This window comes from Actinia tenebrosa, unplaced genomic scaffold, assembly GCF_029948245.1.
Source record: "Actinia tenebrosa isolate PJP-AT-01 unplaced genomic scaffold, QUT_ActTen_1.0 PGA_scaffold9__36_contigs__length_13948895, whole genome shotgun sequence".
NCBI lineage: Eukaryota > Metazoa > Cnidaria > Anthozoa > Actiniaria > Actiniidae > Actinia > Actinia tenebrosa.
In genome coordinates this window covers 11,802,657-11,827,424 of record NW_028292586.1, presented here as the reverse complement: position 1 = coordinate 11,827,424, position 24,768 = coordinate 11,802,657, and the positions used below count along the sequence as shown (strand labels likewise).

The following is a 24,768-nucleotide window of genomic DNA, read 5'->3' as shown; positions in this document are numbered from 1 at the left end:
CGCAGTTGCTCCACGTCGTCTATGGGCAGCGCAAGTCCAAGCAATTTGGTCGCAAGTCGGATAGCGGAGTCTGCTACGGCGTCCGTGGTCTTACTTGCAAGGGCAGCCTCGTACCTCTTATGGAACTTCTTGACTTCATCTTCTGACAACTTATTAACCTGCTCGTGGGTAAGTTCCTTGCCTATCATTTCTTTACACTTCCCAGAAGACACAAGGATGTTAAGTTGTTCCTTAAGGTTACTTTCATCTAACTGCGTGGGGACTTCATCTAAGAGCTGCTCAATGTCCATATATCTTTATGGAATACGGAAACCTCAAAGAGAAGATCATCTTGGAATGTTGGTGCGTTTTTAGGTGCCGCATGTATTCGTGCAACTGTTCCTTGCTTATCTCACCGCCGTAGTCGCTTAAGATGGTTTCCAGATCACTACGGCTCGGAGTATAAAATACGACCAGTGAGCCTATGTTTTCCCTAAAAGGCTTAGAGACGCTGGTAAGCTGCTGCGAGAGCAACCAAACGCTAATATTGTCGTGTCTGCCGCTAAAGGCAAGCTTCACCAACTCCGAAGTGCGCTTTTTTACGTCGTCCCCACAGGCAATGTCGTCCAATATGAGGAGTGTCTGCGTGTCCTTGGGGAATTGCTTGTGCCAAAACTTCAAATGGCTGGATAACTCATTAGGGTCTAAGATATCTACGAAGAAGTCGTCATCTTTCACTCCTATGCCTTCCCAGGTGCGGTTATTCACGTAGGTGGGGCATAATAGCACAATATAGTCGAAACGGTATCTAAAGGGTCCTAATAGCTGCTCCACTACGAATTGGGTCTTTCCGCAGCCGGTGGGTCCTACGATCAGAGCGTTACAAGGAATATGGTTCGGATCCATTATATATACGATGGACCCAGTGGACGCAGTAAGAAGGATTGCCACCGACGCAAAAGATAAAAGAGACACCATAGAAATGCAAAGGGAGGAGATCGATCGGCTGAAAGAGCGCGTGCAGGAATTGTACGATGAAATGTGCGGTCTGAAGCGCGCGGAGAGGTTTGGTGCGCTTTTGACGATGGCCGGTTGGGCAAAAGAAAGCGTGCAGGACTTTATTAAGTATCCCTTATAAGGGTTAATAAATTCTTATTATATAATGAAGTGTAAGGATTGCGACAGGGAGTTCAGTAGCAAACAGGCTTTGCAATATCACCAAAAAAAGAAGGTATGTTTTAAAGAGGTGGATAACGTCACCGCCTGTGACACTTGCAGCCGGCAGTTTAGCAGTAAACAGGCGCTGCGATATCACGTGGAAGGAAGGGTGTGTTTGAAGTCTAAGGAAAGACGCTGTGTTGATTGCAATCGGCTATTTAGCACGCCCCAAATGTTGCAATACCACCAAGAAAATAGGGTGTGTTTAAAGGATGTGTGTGCGCGCTGTGGGGAGCTCTTAACCGACGCATGGCATCAACATAGATGTCGTGGTAATTATGATTTGCACGTCGTATGCGAGGAGCATGGTGATATCGCTGCGAGATGTTGCCCAGCGGAAACCATAAGGAAGTTAACTCTTCGTAAGAAAGAAATAGACCAACGCTTTACGGAGTTCGACCGCGCCGAAGGTACGCGCTGGGAGAACGCAGAGTATTGGAGTGCGCCCTGTGACGCGTGTGGCGGCTTAAGGAAAGGAGATGATCATATCTGGCAGTGCTTGTGCCCGCAGCATTGTCCCCGCGGTTTTAAGGAGTACTTGGATCGCTTTGATGATTGGCATGCTCAAAACATGGAGGTAAGGAAAGCCCGTAAGTAAAGTAGGGTTTGCGCAAAGAGTCTCAAAACACACTCTTATATTTATTAATATTCTTTGATTGTTTATTAAGAATAAAAGAAGAAACATTAATAAATATAAGGACCCCTTTTAAAGGTATATGCTAGCCTACGCAGCTGCCTTTCTGGGAGGCATTCTAATCGCCCTTTCAATATATGGACTGTATTACTTGCGAACTACCTGCCGACTGCATTACGACCCCCAAACCGCGTAAAAAATACACCTGCCTTCATTGCGACAGGGTATTCTCCGAAGGATCCTTTGTGGGGCATTGGTGCTCCGCGGATCCTAAAGCGCAGCGGACTTTAGCAGACGCGCTTAACTACAAAGAGGAGATGGAGTGACTCTTCTTTCAATGTCAAACTTCCATCGGCCATTTACCTTACCATAGCTGCGTAAGTGGGTGAATTCCTCGCCCTGAATTACGTACCGCACGCAATCCGGCGCCCAAAGGGAATATTCCTTGCCTTCTAAGTCTTTGAGGACTAACCGTAAACGGTCGATGTCTTCGAAGACGACGTAATTTTTTATTTCGTATGCTTTACCGTGGACAAGATCACGCCAGTGAGTCAAGCTGAGCTTCATTATACCTATGGAATATCTTTAGGTGCGTTTTCAAAGTGGCGTAGGACTTAAACCGCTTTACACAGCCCTTACAGGGAATACGAATACCATCCGCGTAATCCATCAGGGCACGGCAGATAATGTCGTAATCGTTGCTAACCATCGTTAGGTAACCATTTACGTCAAGCTGTGAGATTTTCTTAGATTGCTTCGCGGATAAGACGCCGTTTCCTTTTGGGGTTTTCAACTCAATACACAACCCGCGGTATTTCTTATGCGCATTTAGGATCAAAAGGTCGGGTTGACCGGCTTGGTAGCTTTTTCGCCAGCAGGTTATTCGCTTGCTGTCTGAATCTTGAAGTTCGCCAAGACCCGGCGCTATGATGAAATCGGGGTAAAACCTACGTGTGTAGTCGACGACCTTCGCGTGTAGGTCGGCTTCATTTTCGATCTTGAATACTAACTTGTTTGGGCCGCCAAACCGCCTTTCTATTGCATATTTACCCGTTTTCCTTAGCGCGGGTAGGACTTCCTCAAAGACCCAATCACGAAACTCCACAGCTTTGGGTAGTTTGGAGCTAAATATCAGTTCGTACAAACCAGGTTCGGATATAAACACGGCATTTGGTTGCGTAGTAAAGGAGCGGTGATTCGCAGCCCCTTGTAGATCAACCCATTTTTTCTGGTATTTCTCAGATACGTGTGCTCTAATTGCATCTCTAGGGCGCTCATAGCCCAACGCCAAAGCCACCTCCTTTGCTTTGAAGTACAAAGTTTCGCCTTGCACTATGCATTGCAGTTTGGTGTCGTTGTTTTCAAATACGCGAAGCATTGCATACTTAAGAAATATTTTAACATTAATATGCAACGATCTTTAGCTGATTCATTTCTACGCTCAGTTGCGCGTCAGACACGACGAAGACGTAGCAGTTTATCTTATCGCCGTCGCCGGCACTGGCGTTTTTGGTGCGCTTGATCTCCAATGTTATGCCATCCTGCGTATTTACTAGACGTAAGCCCTGACCATGTAGGTCTTCGTCGTTCGTTGTGCGCATGTCGATCCACAGCGCGTACTTATCATTGAAGAATTCCTCAGGGTTAATTTGGTCGCCAAACTTGCGCGCGGCCTCTCTGTACACGTCTGCGGGCTTTATTCCCTGGGAGTAAACCTTGTTTGGAACGCCGTTAATATTCACGCCGACGTTAGTAATGTTAGGGTTGTGAAAGGCTTCGGAGTCGCGCTTACCGGCCTCGTAGGGTTTGGCGAACACCAGCATCAACCCCGTGAGACTTCTTCGCGGGAGGTTAATGCTTTGATTGATAACCTCATCCGTCTTATCCAAGAAGCTAAATGTCTTATACATCACTACGTGGTCGTAAAGGAATGCCTTTCCGGAGCTGTATTCCATGCCAGCGCTACGTGCTAAATCTTCGCTGTACACGGTCTCGTACTGCAGCTCTAAGTTGGTAATAGAGTATGGGGTTGTTGTGGTAAGTGCAGTGCTTAGCCCACCAATGATGTTATTAGCATCTGCTAAAGTTACTTCAAACTGTAGCTCGGATAACTGTCTTGGGTAATACACACCGTGATTCGTGATTACTTCAAAGTCCAGCGGTATGACATACTTGCTACCATAGGCGGTCTTTATTCGCTTTGCGTCTGCCACTGCGGTTTCTCCGCTGCCGTCAGTAGGTTGCGTTTTCGTAGGTGTGCGGACCTTACGTAGAATGACACTACCAATTCCTTGTTCTATCCTTTGCGCGCGGTCAAAGGCTGTCAACCATAGATCCTTATAGGTGGTATACAGATCGTACCTATTTAAGTCCAGCAAGGATTCCCCAGCAAACTTGATTCTCATCTTAGAAACAATGTTGCGACCCACGTTGTTAACGATAATCCTTTCATCTGTGGGGCTTGACTGCACCGCTAGGTCAAACCTCAAAGCCAAGGTGCCAGGAACTAAGACTAGGTTATCCGTTAGGCGGGGCACGCCTACGTACAGGGTTTCCCCTGGCTTAGCGCTAGAAGGCGTGAATGTGACCCGGTGAAAGGTGCGTTCCGCTTTCAGCCCGCCAACCTGCTTAGGTAATACGTTGGGATTTAACTTTGAGCTTATCATATATAATGGAAGTAGAAGGAACGGATCCAGACTTCGATCCCACCACTGAGGAAGGTCAGGCTGACATTAACGACGGTGATGAATAACCACTGCTTCCCACCCAACAAGTCGACGATTCCCTAAGGGATAGGATTGCAAAGGCCCTAAGACATCCCAAGGCACGCAAGTACACGTTTCCGCGTGAGCACATAGAGCTTCAAAACATGGGCGAGCCGGAAGCAGCCGCGCGGGAAACCGTAGAGTGGGCAGCGCGGGAGCTAGAGCTGCGCTACGACAACTTTGATGCTGACGACGTAAAGCTCACGGAAAAGGGAAACAAAGCCCTCATAAGCGTCCAAGACTTAAGATTTCCCGACAAAGACCGCTGGACAAAACCGCAAAACCTCTTTGATGAGGAGGGCAACGTTAGGGGTGACGTCTTGAGATTAAGAGGCTTTCAGCGTGCTACTAGAAGCCTGTTAGAAAGGCTGCACAACTTAACCGAAAGGACCAACGCGGAAAAACGTGCCGCGGATCTGCAAAGGGAGTTAAGAGAAAAAGATGTAGAATATGCAAAGCAAGGTCAGCTACTTGCCGATGCTGAAAAGAAGTCCGCCCATCAAGATGAAAGAATAAAAGAAATAGGAAATCAGGTGGATCAGGCCCTGCGCGAATTAGACAAAGCACGGGAGGACTTAGGAGAAGCCCAAAGCTCTGGCGCCTCAGTGGAAGCACTGCGGGAAACGTTGGAAGAAAGGGAGGAGGAATACATGAAGCAAAACCAACGGCTTGCCGACGCACATAGGAGGGAAGTCGAATTTAAAAATCAAGAAATAGCTGAGTTGGTAGACCAAAGAACCCAAATTCGACGTGAAAGAAATTAAACTCAAAGGGCTCTTAACCTCGCCCTGCAAGAGTTAGACTTAATTAAAGACGATACCGATAACCTACAAACCACCATAGCCGGCTCTTTAGTGGAACGGCGACGGTTAATGGCTGAAATCAATACTAAGGAGGAGCAAATCCGGCAAAGAGATCAGGCTATCGAAGACCTGGAGGGACAAATAGAGCGGCAGCAGGAAATAATCAATGACCAAACTCGTCCCGAAGAGGAAAGGGAGGCAGCACAAAGGGAATTAGAAGCCCTTCAGGAAAGAGTCGCGGAATTACAGGCGCAAAAGGAAAAACTGGAAAAGGAGCTGGGACTTACTACCAAGGAAAAGGTAAAAAGAGCCCTTTTGAAGTATGGTATTCCGCTGGCATTTGCGGTCGCCATTTCAAGCGTAGTAGGAGTTATCCTATCCACGCTTAAGGCTACGGGCGCGGGCGTAAAGAAATTAGGCAATGGGCTGACGGACTTGGGAAAAAGATGGCAGCCGGTCTTCCTGGGCTGCTGGGTTCGGTTGTTTCCTTGGCACTTAGGGCCGGCGGGGAACTGCTAAAGTTTGTGGGCAACAACATTTGGATCTTGGTCGTCGCTATTGGGGTGGTACTCCTGAAGAAGATGAAGGCTTAATCTTATCCTTGTGTATTACTGGTGGCTTATCGTCGTCGGGCGCCCGAGGCGTCCTCGACTGGGGATAAGTAAAGATAGTATTCGCGCCGCCTTGATAATGCAGAACTAGCGGCAGCACGCTCATGGTGCTAATGGGCTTATGATTCCAAGTGGCATCCGTCGGGGAATTTCTTGACGGGGCGGCATTTATCCGAAGGTAGGCAACGTCGTTGGGGAGAACTTGTAACTTCGCATATTGGCAATTAGCTATCATGTGAAAAGTTACCGGCGTTAAGTCTTCTCCGCTTCTTGGAGGGGGCTCCGACGAGAAATGGGCTGGGTTCCTATTATTATTTTTTTTTCTGTAGGGTAGTAATGGATGGTCATTCCCATCAACGATCCTAAACCCGACATTACACGAATACCCCGTCGAAATGCTAATGGTACATATTATTAATCCCAGGCCCCCAACCTTTACCCACAGCCCGGTGTCAAGCCAATGCTGTTCTAAGTAGTCCTTCTCCTCCAAATAATGAAGAAACCAATCTTCCTTCGCGTGTGGGTTCATATATTTAAAGACTCATTACCGTAAGAGTGCTAATGGTCTTGTGATTGTAGATAGTATCCCTTTGATTTTCTATACTATTTATGCAAACGCTCCCGGTGTCATCTACGCGCATTTGCAGCTTTACCTTCCCATGGCAATCGGCGACCATGTGGAAAGTCCAAACCGATAGATTTTTGGCACTGCTGGGGTTGGGCTCTACGGAGAAATGCGCAGGCTCCCTGTTGTTTGTCTTATTTCTCATAGGCTGCAGTACGCCATTCTCATCCAGGAACCTAAAGCCCACGTTGGCGTGACTGCTCGTGCCAATGCAAATACTGCATATTATCAGCTTCTTTCCCGAGTAGTTCAAATTCACGGACATGCCCGTGACATCAACCCAAGATGCCTGGGTGTATTTTTTCTCGCCTGTGTAAGTCGTATAAACACAATCTACTCCAGCTACGTAGGGGTTGTTCATCGCCATATATAATAGCTCAGACCAATGCTTGCAGCTGCTAGGCCGGCTTTTAGTAGGTTATGGTCATATTCCTCAGGCGGCATAACCTTCTTTACTGGTTTCTTTGGTGGCTTTCCTACGTACACCTTTTTTAATGGTTTTTCTACCTCTTTTTTTGGTTTCTCTACGAAGTGAGGAATGCCCTTGGTCATGTCAGAGTTCACGTCATTCACCCCAAACTTCATATCCTTAGTAGCTCGCTGCAGCTTGTTGTTGTAACCCACGACGGAATCGGCGTTGATGACCAAATTACTTGGCATTAGCCAACAACCGGGCGACAAGGCGTAATCTAGCCGCACTTTAGATTGCTGCACCGCAAGTTGATATCTTTGAACTGACTTAGAAATCTCATTCTCGATAACAGCGCTTTCGAAGAGGACAAGGAATACTTGTTGCGTTTCCTGTGACGCACCGGAGGCATCTACGATGGGGCTGCGAGTGCTAACCTGGGCCCCTAGAATGCAGTAAACAAAGGCTTCAATGCTGCGGTTAATCCTTGCTAGGTTTTTCAGTCCAATGCCCTTTGCGGCAAAGAAAGGCGCCCAAGGATATTTCTCTTTGCTTTCTATGTAGTAAATTAAATTACCTTTTGACGCTTTACCCCCTAAGTCGGAGAATTCCCATCTGCTAGGATACCCCATACCCGGAGTTTCTATGCTGGCGCCAACATACGAAGCATAGGTGTAAGTCTCTCCTAAACCATGGGCGGCACCCTCTTTGTTGCGAAAATCAGGGTTGGTAAGCTTAAACTCATTCCTTAATCGCTCCCATGCGACTTTGTCATATTTGTTATCCTTCGGCTTAAAGATAGTGTCACTAGGAAGCGGTGCTCCTAACTCAAACAATATCCTACGAATAGTAAAAGCAACATGAAATCGCAGGAAAGGAATATGGAACATGTCCGCGGCTATACCGCATCCTTTAGTAGCAGCCCAGACAGCAAAGTTTAACTGCTGCGGCCAATACCGCATGTTGGGACCTGATAACCATTCTCTGGATTCTTTTCCCGAGGTATGTTTCATGGCAGTTTCTCTAAAGATGTCTCTGACTTTTGTCTTGAAAGTCGTAGGACCCACGGGAATCTCCAAAGAGGTAACCATCTTAGCAAAGTCATCCGCTCCACCTTTGTTGTCGTAAAATGGGTAATCCTCTGTTGTCAGCAATAGATTCTCCGGGAAATTAGGTTGCCTTTCTTTATGCTCGGGTTTTGGGTTCTTTGGCTCCAAGTCCGCATTGCTGTACATTCTGGAGCCTTTATAGTAAATCCCATCGGGTCTTCTTTCGAACTTACTAGGGTCTGCATGCGGAAACATCTTCCTAAATGCTCTCCGGTTGGCATAATCCCTGTTGTCGTGATGTGGCTGCTCCTCAATATCATTCCCAAAAGCGTCGTACATTAGTATATATAATGGATGTTATACCATCAGCACCTCCACTTTATCCTGATTTACCTAGGGAGGGACCTAACGAATTAAACGCTGAAAACTTTAGGCTCAACAAAGCAAACTTAATCCTGGCTTACTTGGAAGGACAAGCAAAACACTACGAAAAAGTTAGGAAGAAATACGTCAGAGCCCGGAGTACGCTACATAAGATTGCGATAACTTCAGGATCCATTTCTGTTGTGTTAACGGGCTCCGGCGTTGCTACTTCGCTTACTGGGCCGGGAATAATCGTTGGAGTTCCTTTGGCCGGCGTTGGGGCAACCTGTGGTATTATTTCTGCTGTTGCTACGGGTATTATGAAAAAGCTATCCACGAAAATATCCAAGCATGACACGACAATAGCTCTATCTAGGGCTAAAGTAAATACTATTACCGATCTTGTCTCAAAGGCTTTGCGTAACAGAAAGATAGACGACGTAGAATTCTCGCTTATTCTAGCCGAAGAAGACAAATACGAGAAACTAAAGACGGACATAAGGAATAAAAAAACAGTCGTAAAAGATCTTTCCGAGGAATCTCGCAAAAAGATCTACCAAGAAGCGAAAGAAGAGCTTCAAAGAAAGCTTGCTCAGTAAATATCCTGACAGGGTTCTATTTACATATCGAACGCCGGCTGTCAGGTTCATATGCAAATTAATTTCACAAAATATTACACAAAATATTACGCAGCCTGCATCGTTTTCACAAAATATTACACAGCCTGCATCGTTTTCACAAAATATTACACAGATGTGAAAAAACTTGTGTAAAATCAGCGCCTGGGAATCCATCCTAACAGGGGGTGGTTGGGGTCTATTTTGTAAAATATTTCGTAAATTACGTCAGGATAATAAGGAATATCCTTATCCAGCCGACAAAACATCCACTCGGCTCTGCTCATATCAGAAACCTCAGGAATAGACTTACCGGTAATTTCAGACAAAAGATAGGGAATAGCTTTGTAATATTTCCCTAGTTTTAATTTTTTAAGCGTTTTCCGTAGACTTCGTGGGGTTGGCTCTTCTAAATGGTCCATGATTTTCTTCCTTACTTCGTTGTTTAAATATACCGGTCGATAACCTTGGATATGACTCATCCAGTCCCTGAAGTATTTTATTCTCTTATATGGCGTTTTCTTACGACCTCCGTTGGCGTAATATTGCTCTTTGGTAGCATTTGGTACGGCATTACGAATATTCTTACCACACTCGTAACACTGTGCTGACGTGTCATCTTCTATTTGCATTTTTTTACCACAACACCAAAAGGGTTCTGGCTTAGGTACGATAACTTTAGGTCTTAGACAAATTATGCAAAAGTCGTTAACGAACTTCTTACATTCGTGCATCGTATATTTATAAGATATTTTTTACCTCCGTTTGCGGTAAATCTGCTGTACCCGTCTTCGTAAATCCGCGAGTTAAACCCGTATATCTTTGGCATCGATCGCGAGTCCCCCTACCTGCTGCTCATTGTTATATTTTTTACTGTATAAAGAACACGACTTGTCACAGGTGCAACCTCAAAACCATATTTGTTGATATATTATGTATAAACTGAGTATCCTTTGTAATAAAAACAGTACAAAAAATAGTAACTAAAAACAGTACAAGTCACAACTTTCTATACTGTACTGTAGTAAAGTTATGCCACATTGATTGACTGTGTATAAGACAACTGACTATGTCATGTATTTTTTGTTTTGTTTTGTAATAATTATTCTAGCTTTATGTTCATGATATTTAGTGCTATGTCAAGGATAAAAACAGGAGTTCTGAACAAGCTCCTTGGCTTCCCTAAGAAAGCATTTCGAAGAAAGATCCCTCAGGCAGGATTTGTCAGTTTGAGATGTAAATATTAGTAGATATTATCAATATCATCATTGATAATTGTTCAAGTTGTCGGATGCTATATATCTCAGGGTTGTATTCATTTGCAGAATGATTTCTTCCTAAGGAATTTTTATATAACACATACCCTTTTCTTCCTAAAGTATATGTTCTGTTGCCGAGGATTTGCGTTCCCCTTTTTTCTTATTTTCTTTTTTCTTCCGTGAAACTGGTGACTTCTGTTTCGATCCAATCATATAGGTAGCATAGTACTTTTCCATTGCTTTATCCATGTTATCCAAAAAATCTCTAATGTTTCTTTCAATACCAGTAGTAATAAAGTGCAGTGTTACTGAGTTGAGTTTATGATGACAGTTCAGTCCAGTTTGGAGTTTCCCACTTCTTTTAGAAAACAAGCTATCATCATGATCAGTTATCTTTGCTTTTATTTGTTGACACTTTTGTAGCATTTCAATGGCCTCATTTTTGCATCTCACAATATTTGCATTGTCGCGATGTATCATGTTGTAGGGGGGGGGGGGGGGGGGGGGGCGGTTGATAGTTATTTCATTTCAAAAGGGGAAGGGGTGAGAAGTTATTTCACGTTTAGAACAGGGGGGTTTAGCTTCACTTTAAGCACTATTTGGAGAATTTTAGAGTCCTCCTACAGATAGTTTTTGCATAGTCCCTAATTTCAAACTCTATTATCCACAGGTAACCCAAGCAATGAAAAAGAAAAAAAGTTTTTTTTTCATTCTTAAAATCGAAGTATTTTTTCTAATATTTGTTGCTGAAATTTTCTATACTCTATGGGTATTAGATGTATGTGTGGTTGTTTCAGTTATTCTATGTTTGTTTCTAAATGGATACCAAATAGTATTCAGACTTATCTTTAAAAATAAACGTCCTTTCCAACCAACGGTCTTTCTGGTGTGAATCAGCTGTACGATATTAATATATTTACCACGTCCACCAACGGTCTTTCTGGTTTGAATCAGCTGTACGTACGCTCTGAGTATTTACCGCTGAACTATTTGTGCCAAGCAGCGCCGGCGTCGCTTCGTTAGCGATTACTCTCCTTTAATAAGTTAATCAAATTTACCTTCAGTACAGTATTAAAATAGACCGGGGTAGGAAAGCAAGAGCGGTTCTTTTGTGCTCTCGTCTGCTCGGATAATCCAATTATTTTGGCAGTACATAGGGCACTTTGTTAACACAGCGATGACAGATATGATTTTGGCGAACGCAAACGAAGCCCGAACCACGGTTTGTTTTTCTCATTCTTAAAATCGAAGTATTTTTTCTAATATTTGCCGCTGAAATTTTCTATACTCGTAGGTACCAAATAATTTGTTTACTTTTTTCTGAGTTATATAAGTATAATTAGATAGATCTTTTATTTGAAGACGTATCTGGACGAAACATTATAACATTTATGCTTGATCCTCATAAAATCTACATCGCTGCATATAAACAAACCCGATTGTAAATAATGCTGATTCAAATAGTACGTACAAAAATGCGCCCGGGTAGATACGGCTCGTATAATAAAAACAAGTAAGTTTCAATAGGTTTTTTTTCCAAATGAATTTTACTCATAAACTGCAGTTTTCGATCTTCTGAGAACAAGGAAGTTACAAGCTGCACGCCGAAATTTGATTTTCGCTGCCGTCGGTAACTTATTGAAATAGCCATAAATGCGTTATGAATAATACGAGTGAAAATATCTTGGGATTAAACATAGCTTAAGCTAAAGTTAATATATGAATATATTGTAAATGTATAGAAAAGGCTACAAGGAATATTCCTATCATAAGATTCAAGAGAATAGTGCTAAAATAGCTAAGCAAAGGGGTACAAAGTGTGTAGGACGTAACCACAGGTTACAGGTACAAATGCTAATAGCAGGAGCTAAGAGGATTACTTGTGAATTCAATGCATACCATTATCTACACTTGTGTGTGATGGTAGCCTTGCTGAAATATTATATCTATATTTTGATATAGTTAATTGATCATTCTTTATCTCGTTTTTATAAGATAAGTAATTTTAATTAGAAAACTGACGTCTTGCTTAGTTTGTAAAACTAATCATTTTCTCTCTCATAACATGAACTCTAGTAGTATATTCAGTTTTCGGCTTTGATCGATATCAAAGAGTGCAAGAATGTTGCCTGCGTGAATCAATAACTCGAACTTTCTTTCAAGAAACAATTATTTCTCCACAAACCCGGAGAATTGAAGACAAGGTAAAAAATTTTTGTAAAGAAAGAGTGAGAGTTAATTACCGAGAACGGAGGTAATAATCCATATACAAGCTTAGGTTACAGGGCTTAAAGGTATATGCTTATTACCGACGTTCGAGGTAATTCGATATTTTATTTATCAATTGAGAAGGTTTAATATCAAATGTTGCTCATTATAAATGCGAAGTCTATATATAGTTATTAACCGGGTTAATAACTAACTTTAATAACCAGCCACGCCCCAATTCTATTGTTTTATGTAGGTTTCGAAACCCAGAGTAAGACCTACATTCTTAAAGCAGGGGAGAGCGGGGCTGAATTCAAAACCCGGGCCAGGTTTTGAATTTGAAATTCAAGACCTGTCCCATTAAAACAATAGAATTGGGGCATAGCTGGTTATTAAAGCAGTTCAAAACTACGGGCTCGGACTTTCATTGAAATTCAAGACGCAGCCCTCGGTCTTGAATTTCAATGAAAGCCCTCGCCCTATGTTTTGAACCTTTATATATATTGACCTCTTATTAATAATGAGGGTTATAACAAAAATAAAGCCTTGTAAATAACAAAGAAAACCCTGTCAATTGAGAAATAATCGACATTCGATGTGCATCCTGCCTTCGTCTCTTGAAGTGCATTTTGATTAATTTTCATTATTTAAAGCACAAAAACTACCATCTTTTTGAGTTCCTGTGATTTTATTTGTAGTTCATTTGCTCATGATTACAACATATGCTTGCTTCGAAGTTATCACTCTGAAGACATTTAAGTTTGAATCTTTGAATTAATCACTATTCATTTGACCAATTTATCATTTTTCGAACTACTGAGCTTCTAGTTAACTTCAGTTTATCTATAACCTGTTATTATGTTCTTGGGAAACAACAAATATCCCCCCAGGTCAGTTTGCAAGATTTTTTGTAGCCATGTCCACCTGGGCAGGAACCTCTCCAAAACCAATGATCCCCTGGATGATATCTTGGGTCTAGCGACGTACCCTTATACTGACTTCCACAATAGCATGGCCTGGCCCTGGTCTTGACTGAAATTGAAATATAGTATTCCAGATGATCAAGAAAATCCATCCTTAATGAGGGATGAAAGGAGCGAGGCATTTTGTTTTAAAGAATTACAATCATTTAAGTTCACCTGCGAAAGCTTTGGGTATTTGTATAAATGTGTAAGTATACTCTAAACCTCTCTGCAATAAAGGTTTTAAGCGTTGAAAATGGTTATTGTGCATTATGCATCTCATTAGATATTTGTATAAATGTATAAATGTATACTACAACATTTCTGCAATCGAGTGTATATATAGTTTAAACTAAATCAAGACTTTTGGAATTTGCTTTGTTCAGTGAGGTGAAAATTAGAAATTTGTCAGGCTCCTATGTTTGTTTAGTGAGTGAATAAAAAGCATGATTATCAAAATCTGTTTACTATTTATTGCAATCTTTGAACGAACATGGTTTACAGTGAAGATTTAAGATGGCGCATAATAGATGTACATAGGTCGCAGAATAAGAGTTTCTGTTGTTCTAATTTTCACCTCACTGAGCAAAGCAAATCCATGACTATTGTGTTTCTTTGTGTTCATTTAAGCACTGCCTGTCAAAAACTTTTGATGGAAAAACAAAAGGTATATATATATATATAAGTATATATATTGAAAACGCAGAATTTTTCTGAGCGGGTATATATACATATTTATACAGCCATTTGCAAAAATTATGGCCGCTTCTATATATATGTTCAAATATATCAAAAGCATATCAAAAATTATGGGATATCATCAAGGTGTGCCGAAAACCTGGGCCTAGGCCATGGCCCGGGCTATGCCCCTACCTATGGCCCTATCTATGGCCTACCTTTATTTTTCATAAATTCTCCGAAATATCAATCTTTTTCACAGTATTTATTGCCAGAAATCCTTTGAAAGAATCTTAGCTGACAATGGCAGCCCGGCAGCTATCTTGTTAGCACGGCAGGAGCCCAAACTTCTATTGTAACTAATATTGGGCTTCCTGGGCATTCATTTGAGCCAGTCAGTGTTTTGATGAGTCAGCAGATTTGTCTTTCTTGACTTTTCGAGCACGAGGTGAGTTCATATGTTTATATTTCATTGTTTTCATTTCTCTTTTGGGATAAATTGCAATTTAAGTAATGTTATATTAATCTCTTTTTTAGTAAAGAGTCTACATACAAGTTTGCTGATGGATTTGTTTTAAAATAATCCACTCTTACACGAGACTTTTAATTGAATTGCTCGAAAATTTAATATTTGCTAGTCAATGGTGTGTGTACATGTATGTTGATGTTCAGGATTTATTTGTTTATCAGTTTTGTTTAAAATCAAATTACTGTCAGCAGTAGGTTCTCTGTTCAAACTGCTTCAGTTCCTGTTTTTTCAAAAATATAGATATTGAAATTGATTGCCTGTTGATATTCAGGATTTATAGTTCATTTATAAGTTTTCAAAAAATGAAAAAACAAGTTACTGCCAACTTTCATATGTTAGGTTCTTAGGTCAAACTGTTTATGTCTGCATTTTGAAAATAAAAAATAAAAATTTAAAATTTGATTGTCTTATAAATTGTTTGGTGCTAAAGAGGTTTATAAGTAGTGTTTAAAAAACGAGTAGGAGTGTTTTATCAGTTATAAAAGCACGAGGCGTAGCCGAGTGCTTTTATACCTGATAAAACACGATCTACGAGTTTTTTTGAACTGCTTAAAACACTCATGAACAATTTATGAGATTTTGGTTCAACTGGAGCCACCATACACGTCACGAACTTGGATTTTTATACTTCGATAGAGATTTGACGTCACGGGTATGCGCAACCAGATTCAATAGAAGCTCCCACACGTTGGATATTGCGTGCCAAGGCAAAGACAGGCACGTACGTTAGTCAAAGATCATTAGGGTTGACTATGGCCTTGATGAGGCTCTATGTCTTCTTCTAAACTTGGATGCATACTTCATCCCTGATGAATTCATTCTCATAGTATTCGAGTGGTCTTGATATAAAGATCACATGTGTCTTTATATAAAACCACTTGAATACTAATGAAGAGGGCTTTATCGGGTATAAAGGTTCATGCACGTAACGTGTATGGTGGCTCTAATTAGACCATAAGCTTATGAATTATTAATGAGTTTTTAAAATATCCGATATAACACTACTTTATGAATATATCAAATTATAAAAAAATATATATCTCTTTCTCTTGGCTCAAGCTATTAAAAGCTTTGCAGTTTAGTTATGCAAAACAAGTTCACTCACGAGATTAAAAGTTTGAATATTAATCATTATTGCACTAAATCCGTTTGTATTACTCAAAAGTGCACAAAATGAACAGCGGTTTATATTGAAAATAACGCCGACTGTCGAGTCCTAGGCAGGGTGAAAATTCTTTTTCTGGTTGGAATAAGCGGAGTTTGTTTTGAAAGGTAACTTATATTAAATAAAACGCCAGCCCACGCTTTGGTACTTTGAATCCCGCTTTGAATCCCGCGAGTCCATTACCCATAATGCATCCGATATAGTTATATGCTATATACTTGGTTGGATCAGAATCAAGGTCGAGAGAACCTACTGCGCAGGACTATTCGAAATTTCTGGGCATATTTACACTAGTACTCGTGCTATTAATCCTATCTTACCTTCCACGCCATTCGACGGACAAACCGAGGCCATGCACAATACCAAAATCAACAGAATTTTCTTGGCCATTCTTTAAGCTTCTTTACTGCAAAGCGGTCCTGAAAAATTCAATTTTTTTACAGAACTTAATTAGTAGAACTAAATAAGGTGATACACAGACCAGTATCCGCCTTATACCAAATGCCGAAGAGGCTTTTGGGAAGAAACGAAAAGAGGATCGCTGGGTACGAGAATGGTAAGATGTCTAAGATTCCGACATTTTTATATTCTGTGCATGCGCAGTTATCCGGAATAACTATCATCTACCTAACTAAGCTTTGAGACACAAGTTTTAAAATCATTGATCCACAAAAAAAGAAAATATAGTCACAAAAAATGAAATAGTTGAAAAGATAAGATACAGTTGCACTACATTGCCTTCAAACATTATTGTTGCATTTGGGTCAAAAGGGAGTCAAATGTAATCAAGATCAGTGAACTAGTGTCAGCCTCGACCGGCAACGCCTCGATTTCTATTGCATTGGTAGGGTAGTGGTTTACCGCTCGCCTCTCACCGCGGTGGTCCAGGTTCGAGCCCCGGCTCAGACTGGATAATATGTGAGTTGAGTTTGTTTGATATGTTATTTTCTCACTTGCCAAGAGGGTTGTTCTCCGATTTTCCTCCCTCCGTAAATAATGAACATTTGAGTTTGACAGTTGTATGTTGTAAGTATGGAATGTAGTGGTAATGTGTGTTGAACGAGCTCAACGGAAGAGCCCGTACGAGGAGTGATGCATGGTTGTAAAGAACTAGTTTCTAATCATTAACGTTATCGTTGCCAAATGCGTCGACTCGAAACAATCGTTTGAAAGCTGAAAAATGTCACTCTGATATCTGCTACACCGAATTGAAATATGGCGACCAATTCGAATAACTTGTTCTGTAATGGCTAGCCTCTCATGTGTGAAAAAGCTTTTGTGTACAGGAAAAAGCATGAGTAGTGACTAGCCACTAGCACTACTAGCAGTATAAGCCAGTTCATACTTTAAGGATCATTTTCGCTTTCGATTTTATCCCGAATTTCTCGACTACTTTTGTACTGAAAGCTATTCTTAAACTATGAACTGGTTTATTAATCTATACGGGAAAAGGTTTATTGCAATAAATAGCACGAAGAAAATGTTCATTTGCTCGCTAACAATCCAATAACAATAAGATTCAACGCGCAGAGCATTGAAAACAGATGCATTTTTGATAGGTTGTTCTGGACCTAAAAACATGAGAAGAACGAAGAAAGGTGTTACAAAAGTAGCTGGAAACATACCTTGATAGATTAGATGTGCTTTTGTGCTTCCAGAAGAATTATGGTCTGATGTGCAATTAAATTCGCTATTAGTAGAGCATGTGATTGACACATGCTAATAAAGCAATAATGATAGTTATGAAACAGACACTAAACGGCGAACAGCGGAAAAAATCCGACAATTTGTTTGCGGCCCTGAAACGTCGAACACATCAAAAAAAAAAATATATATATATATATATATATATATATATATATATATATATATATATATATCTAACATTTACAGTTATTTTTCACATAAAAATATAAAAATACCAAAACCGGAATCATACTCACATATTCAAAAAAAGCATTTGTAGAATTTTTACTTTAATTTCAATCCTCTTTTCGTAAAGAACGTTAAATATATTTACAAAAAATAATTGAAATTATTGTAAAAATAAGCCGCCATTTAGTTGCCACGAAGGCGCCCATCCCCCTTATTGGTTTACGTCCTAAGGGCGTTCTACACGGCTGTTTCGTTGTGGACATTAGGTTTCAGGCCACTACTCGGCCAATCCATGTTGCTATGCACGTCTTTCGCTAGCAACCAAAATGGCGCCGAATTTAAAATTGTTCGCCATGAGAAAAAAACCTTTATTTTTTCACTAAACACAAACTATTTTTGAAAGCAAATATATTTCAGAGGTACCTGCAAGCCTTCTTTCTCGATTTTGTATTTTGAAATTTTGTTTTAACGAAAAAATATCATTTTCAAATCTTTGTAACTACGAAGTACGATCGTAGTCGTCCTTTTAAAGACAATAAATTAAGTGATTTTTGAAGTCTAATGGGAGCTTAATGGAAGTTTTTACAGGACCAGGTAAGCAACAATTCTTACCTATACTTCTTTTACTTTGTGTTTCTTTTCAAATTATTTAATGTCCATTTTTTTCCATCTTATATTTGGTATCGTAAATATGTGGATTCACAGGTTCGCAGAAGTACCATCACGAAAACCTGCAGCGTTGTTGTCGTATTTGTGGGGAGTATAGCGGAAGCAAAGTAAAACAATATTTCAGAGAATGCCATAAGTTCGCAGAGAAAATTTTAGTTACGTTCGGTGTGGACGTCGAAAATGATATTTCAGACATTTATCCGACTAAAATGTGCAATAAATGTTACATTAAGTGTTTCAAACGGGAAGTACATCACAACTTGAAAGTCTCCAAAGATGTATTTATATTTAAGTGGTTTCCTCATCAAGATAACTCATGTGATATCTGCAAAGTATTTAAGACATTTCAGAATGGAGGAAGAAAAAGAAAAAATATGAAATCAAGGGGACGCCCGGCCAAGAAAAAACAAATTACTAAAACCTCTTTCGACTCTTTAGAAGAAATAACAAACGCTATACCGAAGGAAATAATTCCCGTTGCCACTACTAGTAAAATGCCAGCTCTTGAGCGATTTGTCTTACCACCAGAAGAACTTGTCTGTTCCGTCTGTAAAGAAGTTCTTGACAGGCCTTTAGAATGCCCTTGTGAACATCACTTCTGCTATGAATGTATAGCCGAATGGATATATAACACTGGAAACTCCTCAAGTTGCCCCCTTTGTAAAAACCCTGTCAGTGTTGAGACCCTTTCTAAAGTTCCCCGTTTAGTTTTAAACCTTTTGTGCTCCCTTCTGGTGTCTTGTTCTTCTTGTAAAACCCCTGTACGTCTTGAAAAACACGAGGAAAGCTGTACAAAGTACCTGGCTCAACCATGTAGTACCACGGTATCAGAAGTATTGAAAACCCCTTGTAGTGCTCCTCTATCATCTTCCGAGGAAATTCTGGCAACTCACTTGATGAAAAGAAAAATGAACAACTCTACTTCATCACAGATAATTTTAAAAACAGGGGGCACTGTAAGTACCTTAAACCTCCGGGGGTAATTACTCCCACATAACAAAGGGCTGAGAGGATTGAGGTTGAGATCATAAGTCATTCCCTATTTTAGGGCTCAAAAAGGAAAACCTGTGGGTTTTCTCATGATTTTTGTTGTATATGATTTATCTCCTGTTTCAAAGTGGTATTTTTAGGGCTAAAATTAAACCAGGACCACGCCCTAACTGTAAAGTATCTTTTAGGGTTTAAATTTATTTTTTTAATGATCATCCTGCCCTTTTTACATGGGAGTACCCCCAGCTTACATCTTCCTCATTTGGGCATAATGTTGTTCCCATTACAAAGTTCTTTGCTACTTATTTTATTAATAATGACTGAAAAAATATGGCATCAGAATATGATTTTAAAAATAATCGAGGCCAAATTAGAAAGCCCAGTTCAATAGAGGGCAGGTCATATATGCGTAAAAGAATAACTAGCTACGTAGTGCTTAAAAATATCAGTTATCTGCTACTTAATAACTAAGGATTCACTCATGCATGAACCAAAGAAAGGCACTTAAGAGGTATTTGCTTCAGTTCTCAATGTTCTACTCCAGTAATATCCAATAGCAATTAGACAATACGCCTTTGGTTTTGTTTCACTAATCTCACACCCTAGAAAAATAACTATCCTATTTACATGTTCAATATTGTGCAATGATGTCTAACTTGGATGACAAAATCCAAATTAATGCTCATATGAAAATATATCCACCATCAACATACCACAAATAATATATAACTCAATCCTGTTAACAGCCCCTTCAACTCTCAGTTGCCAAGCAAGCCCGTGTTGGCAGTTCTACTGCTAGCAAAAAAACTTTACAACGGAGAGCACTGGTGCTTTACAATGTTCGAAAAAACATCAGTGGTGGGTCTGACGAGGACATGAAGGCTCAACATATCCGTGATATTCAAATAATGAAAAGATCTCATAGAGAAGAGTTAATCAAGTTGTCTGGAGTGAAGCTGTCAGTGCCACCAGGACAGGGGTTGGCCATTAAAACTGAGCTTGGGATTCCCTGGAATAAAATGCGGCACATTAGAAGGTTTGAATATCCTACATGTATGAAACTAATTTTTCTTAGGTATAACATGTTGGCTAAAACTTTTCAATTAATCCTGACTATTCTTGAAACTCTTTTAGGTGGTTAGACAGCTGGGGTGTCCAAATGGCTAGTGAGAAGGAGCAAAGAGTGTTATCGAAAAAACAAAAAATTAAGGATGTTTACTGTGAGGGAATGCCATTTCTTTTTACCAAATCAGGTGGGGGGACGGAGATACGGATGACTGAGTGTGCTATGATTCAAAATTTACATGGCCTTGTTCTTGGTTATCTTGAAGAGCACAGCAAGTAAGTTGTTGTACTATAATATTATTGATAGGTAGTCAAAAGGAAAATAAACACATTGACTATGGCAACTAATTTTAACACCAAAAAGTCAATGTACTAGCCACAAGTTAAAACACATTTTGTAAATATAGTTAATGTACCTCTTCAAAACATTTTTTGCAACCTAGACACAACAGCCTGACCTGGCATGATGGGCTAGTGCCAAGTGATGAAATCCGGGTAAAAGTAGGAGGTGACAAAGGAGGAGGAAGTGTTAAGATGGGCTTTGAACTGGCTAATGTTGCTAGCCCAAATTCCATCAAAAATACAGTGGTTTTTTCAATGTTTGAAGCTCCAGACTCTATTCACAATCTTGAAATTGCTTTGAAACAGTACCAGGATGATGTGACCAGTTTACAGCAAGAGACATGGAGGTAAATAAGCCCTATGTATTTGCTATATGGGTATGGTAATTGAGCTTCTTGTCTTTGATACACATTTAACTTTATATATACATTTATATGTTTAATTTTAAATTGTCTTGAATAGGGACTATTGTCCTGGCAAGGATCATAATTTTTCACTTTAGTGTGTCTTAGATAGGGTAATAAATTTTGACCTAAAGGTATAGAATTTCTGCTTGAGTCTCAATCTGTCTTGAATAGGGCATGGAGTTCTAAGATATCACTGCGTCTTAGATAGGGTGAGGGTTATTGGGGCTCCGATCCCCTATCATGACCCAGTCCATGTACCAACCCCCCCCTCCTCCCCCGTTAATAAGTTCTCTTTTCTGCTAGTAAATAAATTAAGAAAATGTTGTGCGTATCTTTGACCAATTTATAATTTTACAATGAAAATCAATTTTTTGGCTTTACAGAGACTTGTCCTTTAAATTGTTTTTTTATGGAGATTACGCTTTCCTATGCACAGTCTTTGGAATATCTGGTGCCAGTGGTGAGTATAAAATTAGGGAAAATCAATTATTACCAGTTGTACATTACTTACCATAATGCAAGTGCCAAAAAAGGAAACCAATGAAGAATTTCCAGTAGTTACATGAATAGGCAATCTATATATAAAAGTATAAATTAGCATTTGATTATTGTTAACAATGTAAAACACATGCATTATAATATTGTAGGCAAATACTGTTGTTTGTGGTGTTTGATAACTCAAACTGAAATGCAAGAGTCACTTGATGAGAGAGGAAAGAATTAAAAGGTGATTCAGAATTGATCGTAAGCTAAATAAGTTCAGTTTCACTGACCATATTAAAATTAAGCTTAAGCTTATTATTAGCTTCGAATTCAATACGCTTATTTAAAAAAATCGAAAATGTCTCGATAAAAAAATGGACATAAATAATATTTCTCATATTTAATTACATTGACAGCATATCTTTGCGTTTTGGACTCACCTGAGACTTGGAAAACTTCCATTCCTGAAGCAATTACGCTGAACATCTCAACCTTCTGAACCATGTGGACCATAACCGCCATTTTGCTCGTACGTTGTCCAGATTAAGAACTCAACGAAGTCAAGTTTTATTTAGGGAAAAATCTACTTCCAAACTTGGGAGCACTCAATTTTACAAGCATCCTACCAATCCTGCTAAATGACTTTGTTGTATTTAAAGATCTTGAGGGGAAAAATCTTTTTTTTTAAGGATCTACGAACTTCCGACTCTCAAACCCTCGATGACAGAAACTACAGCCTCGATTCAAAACAGTTTGGCCGCGTTTTTCTGCACATTCCGAAGACTGAAACCTAATGTCCATTTTTTATTGAGTGGAAACAGCCGTGTCTAATCCATGGAGGGCAAACTGTCATAGAAAGAAGAACCATTCTCGTTTTACATTTCAAATTCATGTAGGCTTTGTGAGTAAAGCTTCCTTGATTACTTATACACTGACTACATAAATTGATCCACCGTAGACGTTCGTTTCAAGAATATGACGCAGCTTTTCTTTGTAAATACCTACACAGATCGATCTAATGCTCTTTATTTTGTAATGATGGCCCAATAGACACGAGTTAAAAACGTCTGTGTATGCTCTTAATCCGTATGCAAATTATGCAAACTTAGTGTCCATGCTTGAAATTTAAGGCTTATTCTTTCATACTCACTGTAAAAATGGTTTGGTTGAATCTACCACAAAAAAATGGTTGAAAAGTGGATCTGTGGTAATCAATTGCCAATGGTTGTAATGACCATTTATTAATTGGTAGTTTTAACCATTTTAATACACCATTAATAATTGGTTATAATGACCAATTTATGATGGTAAAATACACCATTAATAGTTGGTTATAATAACCAATTTATGGTGGTAAAATACACCATTAATAGTTGGTTATAATAACCAATTTATGGTGGTAAAATATACCATTAATAGTTGGTTATAATAACCAATTTATGTTAGTTTCAACCACATCATAATAGGTTATTTTAACCTATTTAGAATTGTACCATAGGTGGATCTGTGGTAATCAATTTAGAATGGTTAAACTGTGTTATTTCAACCATTGTTAAATGGTTAAAAACAATTGGTAGAAATAACCATTTTTCGAATGGTTAAATTGACAATAATTAATACATCAAACCAACTGTTTTGTTTCAAGCATTGTTAAATGGTTAAAAACAATTGGTAGAAATAACCATTTCTCGAATGGTTAAATTGACAATAATTAATACATCAAACCAACTGTTTTGTTTCAAGCATTGTTAAATGGTTAAAAACAATTGGTAGAAATAACCATTTCTCGAATGGTTAAATTGACACTACTTAACACATCAAACCAAAAATGGCTAACTCAAAAAATATTTATTTAAATTCTTTTCTTAAAGGCAGTTATCCAAAGAAATTACGAATATATTCAGTACCACTAGGAATTTTAACTGAAAACCATCACAGGACTATAATTTCAAAACTGACAATGCTCATTAGGCTATAGCAGCTTGCATTAATAAAATAGTAGCTAGCTATAAAAGTCGGTTTAAGTGGCATTTGCAATTCTGTTGGAAGGCAATTCCAGACAACTAAGCCTTCAGCTGCCAGGCAAGCATATTGATTGAACATCTACAACAGTTTCATTTGATAATGCCGGGGTGACGTTGACTAGATTTATGTATCCTGCAGCATTCTCTTTATCCTGCAAATATTGGCAACAAATTCAAGCATTAACCAACAATTTTAAGTTTAGGTATAGCTGATGTTAAAGAAAATCATTCGCCTTTAGAGGTGTGGCTGGATTCATCGGGTCTTAAGGTTTATTTTATTATTTTCGACAAATAAGTTTCTATACCACCATTATGCTGCAAATCGTTGGAGAAATGTAATATTTTTTTTCATTTCCATATACAGTTATTAACCTTTCTTTTTTCGTATAATTCCTTTTCTGGTGTACCTCGGCAGTTTTGTTTTACAGGGAATGGCATGTTTTTATGTTATTCAATATAAAAAATCTTTAGTTTTCTACATCAACTCTTATGTACCAAATGCTAATGCGCCAAAGCAAAAGTGCTGACCTGATTAGAAGAAAACTAGTAATATATAATACAAAACCCGTATCAGTGTTGGCGTCTTATAGGTAAATAAGTATCAAAGCCACTGAATTTATTATTTATTCTTTTGCGTCTTGAGAACCGGAATCATTCGTGAGGGCCATTCGTTGCTATCGAGCATCTCGAAGCCAACGAGGTTCTCTCCGTCATCTTGGTTTCCTGTAGCAAAATTAAATAGTTGAACCTCTTTTGAAGCAGTCATGACCATCAATGATGGGGAGACCATGAACAACACATGAATTCTTCTGATATACATTGTATTCACTAATCAGGAATGGTTCTAACGTTATTTACCTTAGTTTAGATGCGTCACTGAAGACTTGAGGTTCGATCCTGTAATAGGAAACTAGTACTCTAGAACATCTTCTGTAGTTAGCTTTTCCTATTTAGAAACGCTATATTGAAAACAAACTTATTTTCTAAACTCTTGCTGTTAACTCGTCCGAGACTTGGAAAGAAAGAGACCGAGATTGGG

General features: G+C 39.5%; 1 protein-coding gene and 3 long non-coding RNA genes across 6 annotated transcripts in view; 1 reads left to right on the top strand and 3 right to left on the bottom strand.

Moving 5' to 3' along the window:
• Positions 1–13,209: 13,209 nt before the first annotated feature.
• LOC116293686 (uncharacterized) overlaps positions 13,210–24,768 on the bottom strand; it is a 62,836-nt gene continuing 51,277 nt past the window's right edge. The window contains exons 2-4 of the long non-coding RNA XR_016118842.1: positions 17,500–17,544; positions 16,195–16,293; positions 13,210–13,572 (exon numbers count right to left, since the gene is read on the bottom strand). This is a non-coding gene — a long non-coding RNA (uncharacterized LOC116293686). The remainder of the gene's footprint in view (positions 13,573–16,194; positions 16,294–17,499; positions 17,545–24,768) is intronic.
• LOC148904851 (uncharacterized) lies at positions 18,466–22,288 on the bottom strand. Its single transcript, XR_016118841.1, has 4 exons — positions 22,146–22,288; positions 21,734–21,797; positions 18,941–20,417; positions 18,466–18,480 (listed from the first exon to the last, which is right to left on the bottom strand). It is a non-coding gene; the product is annotated as an uncharacterized LOC148904851 (long non-coding RNA).
• LOC116308947 (uncharacterized) overlaps positions 20,284–24,768 on the top strand; it is a 60,319-nt gene continuing 55,834 nt past the window's right edge. For 2 of the 3 annotated variants that reach the window (XM_089024866.1, XM_089024865.1), the window contains exons 1-5: positions 20,284–20,444; positions 20,543–20,749; positions 20,917–21,162; positions 21,606–21,682; positions 22,122–22,606. In XM_089024866.1, the coding sequence (XP_088880992.1) occupies positions 20,284–20,444; positions 20,543–20,749; positions 20,917–21,162; positions 21,606–21,682; positions 22,122–22,204 (774 nt within the window). In that variant the 3' untranslated portion in view covers positions 22,205–22,606. Of the gene's footprint in view, positions 20,445–20,542; positions 20,750–20,916; positions 21,163–21,605; positions 21,683–21,869; positions 21,950–22,121; positions 22,607–24,768 lie in introns of all 3 variants that reach the window. The other variant, XM_089024867.1, reaches the window with a different exon arrangement.
• Positions 23,539–24,760, bottom strand: LOC148904850 (uncharacterized). The gene is made up of 3 exons (XR_016118756.1): positions 24,588–24,760; positions 24,258–24,452; positions 23,539–23,881 (listed from the first exon to the last, which is right to left on the bottom strand). It is a non-coding gene; the product is annotated as an uncharacterized LOC148904850 (long non-coding RNA).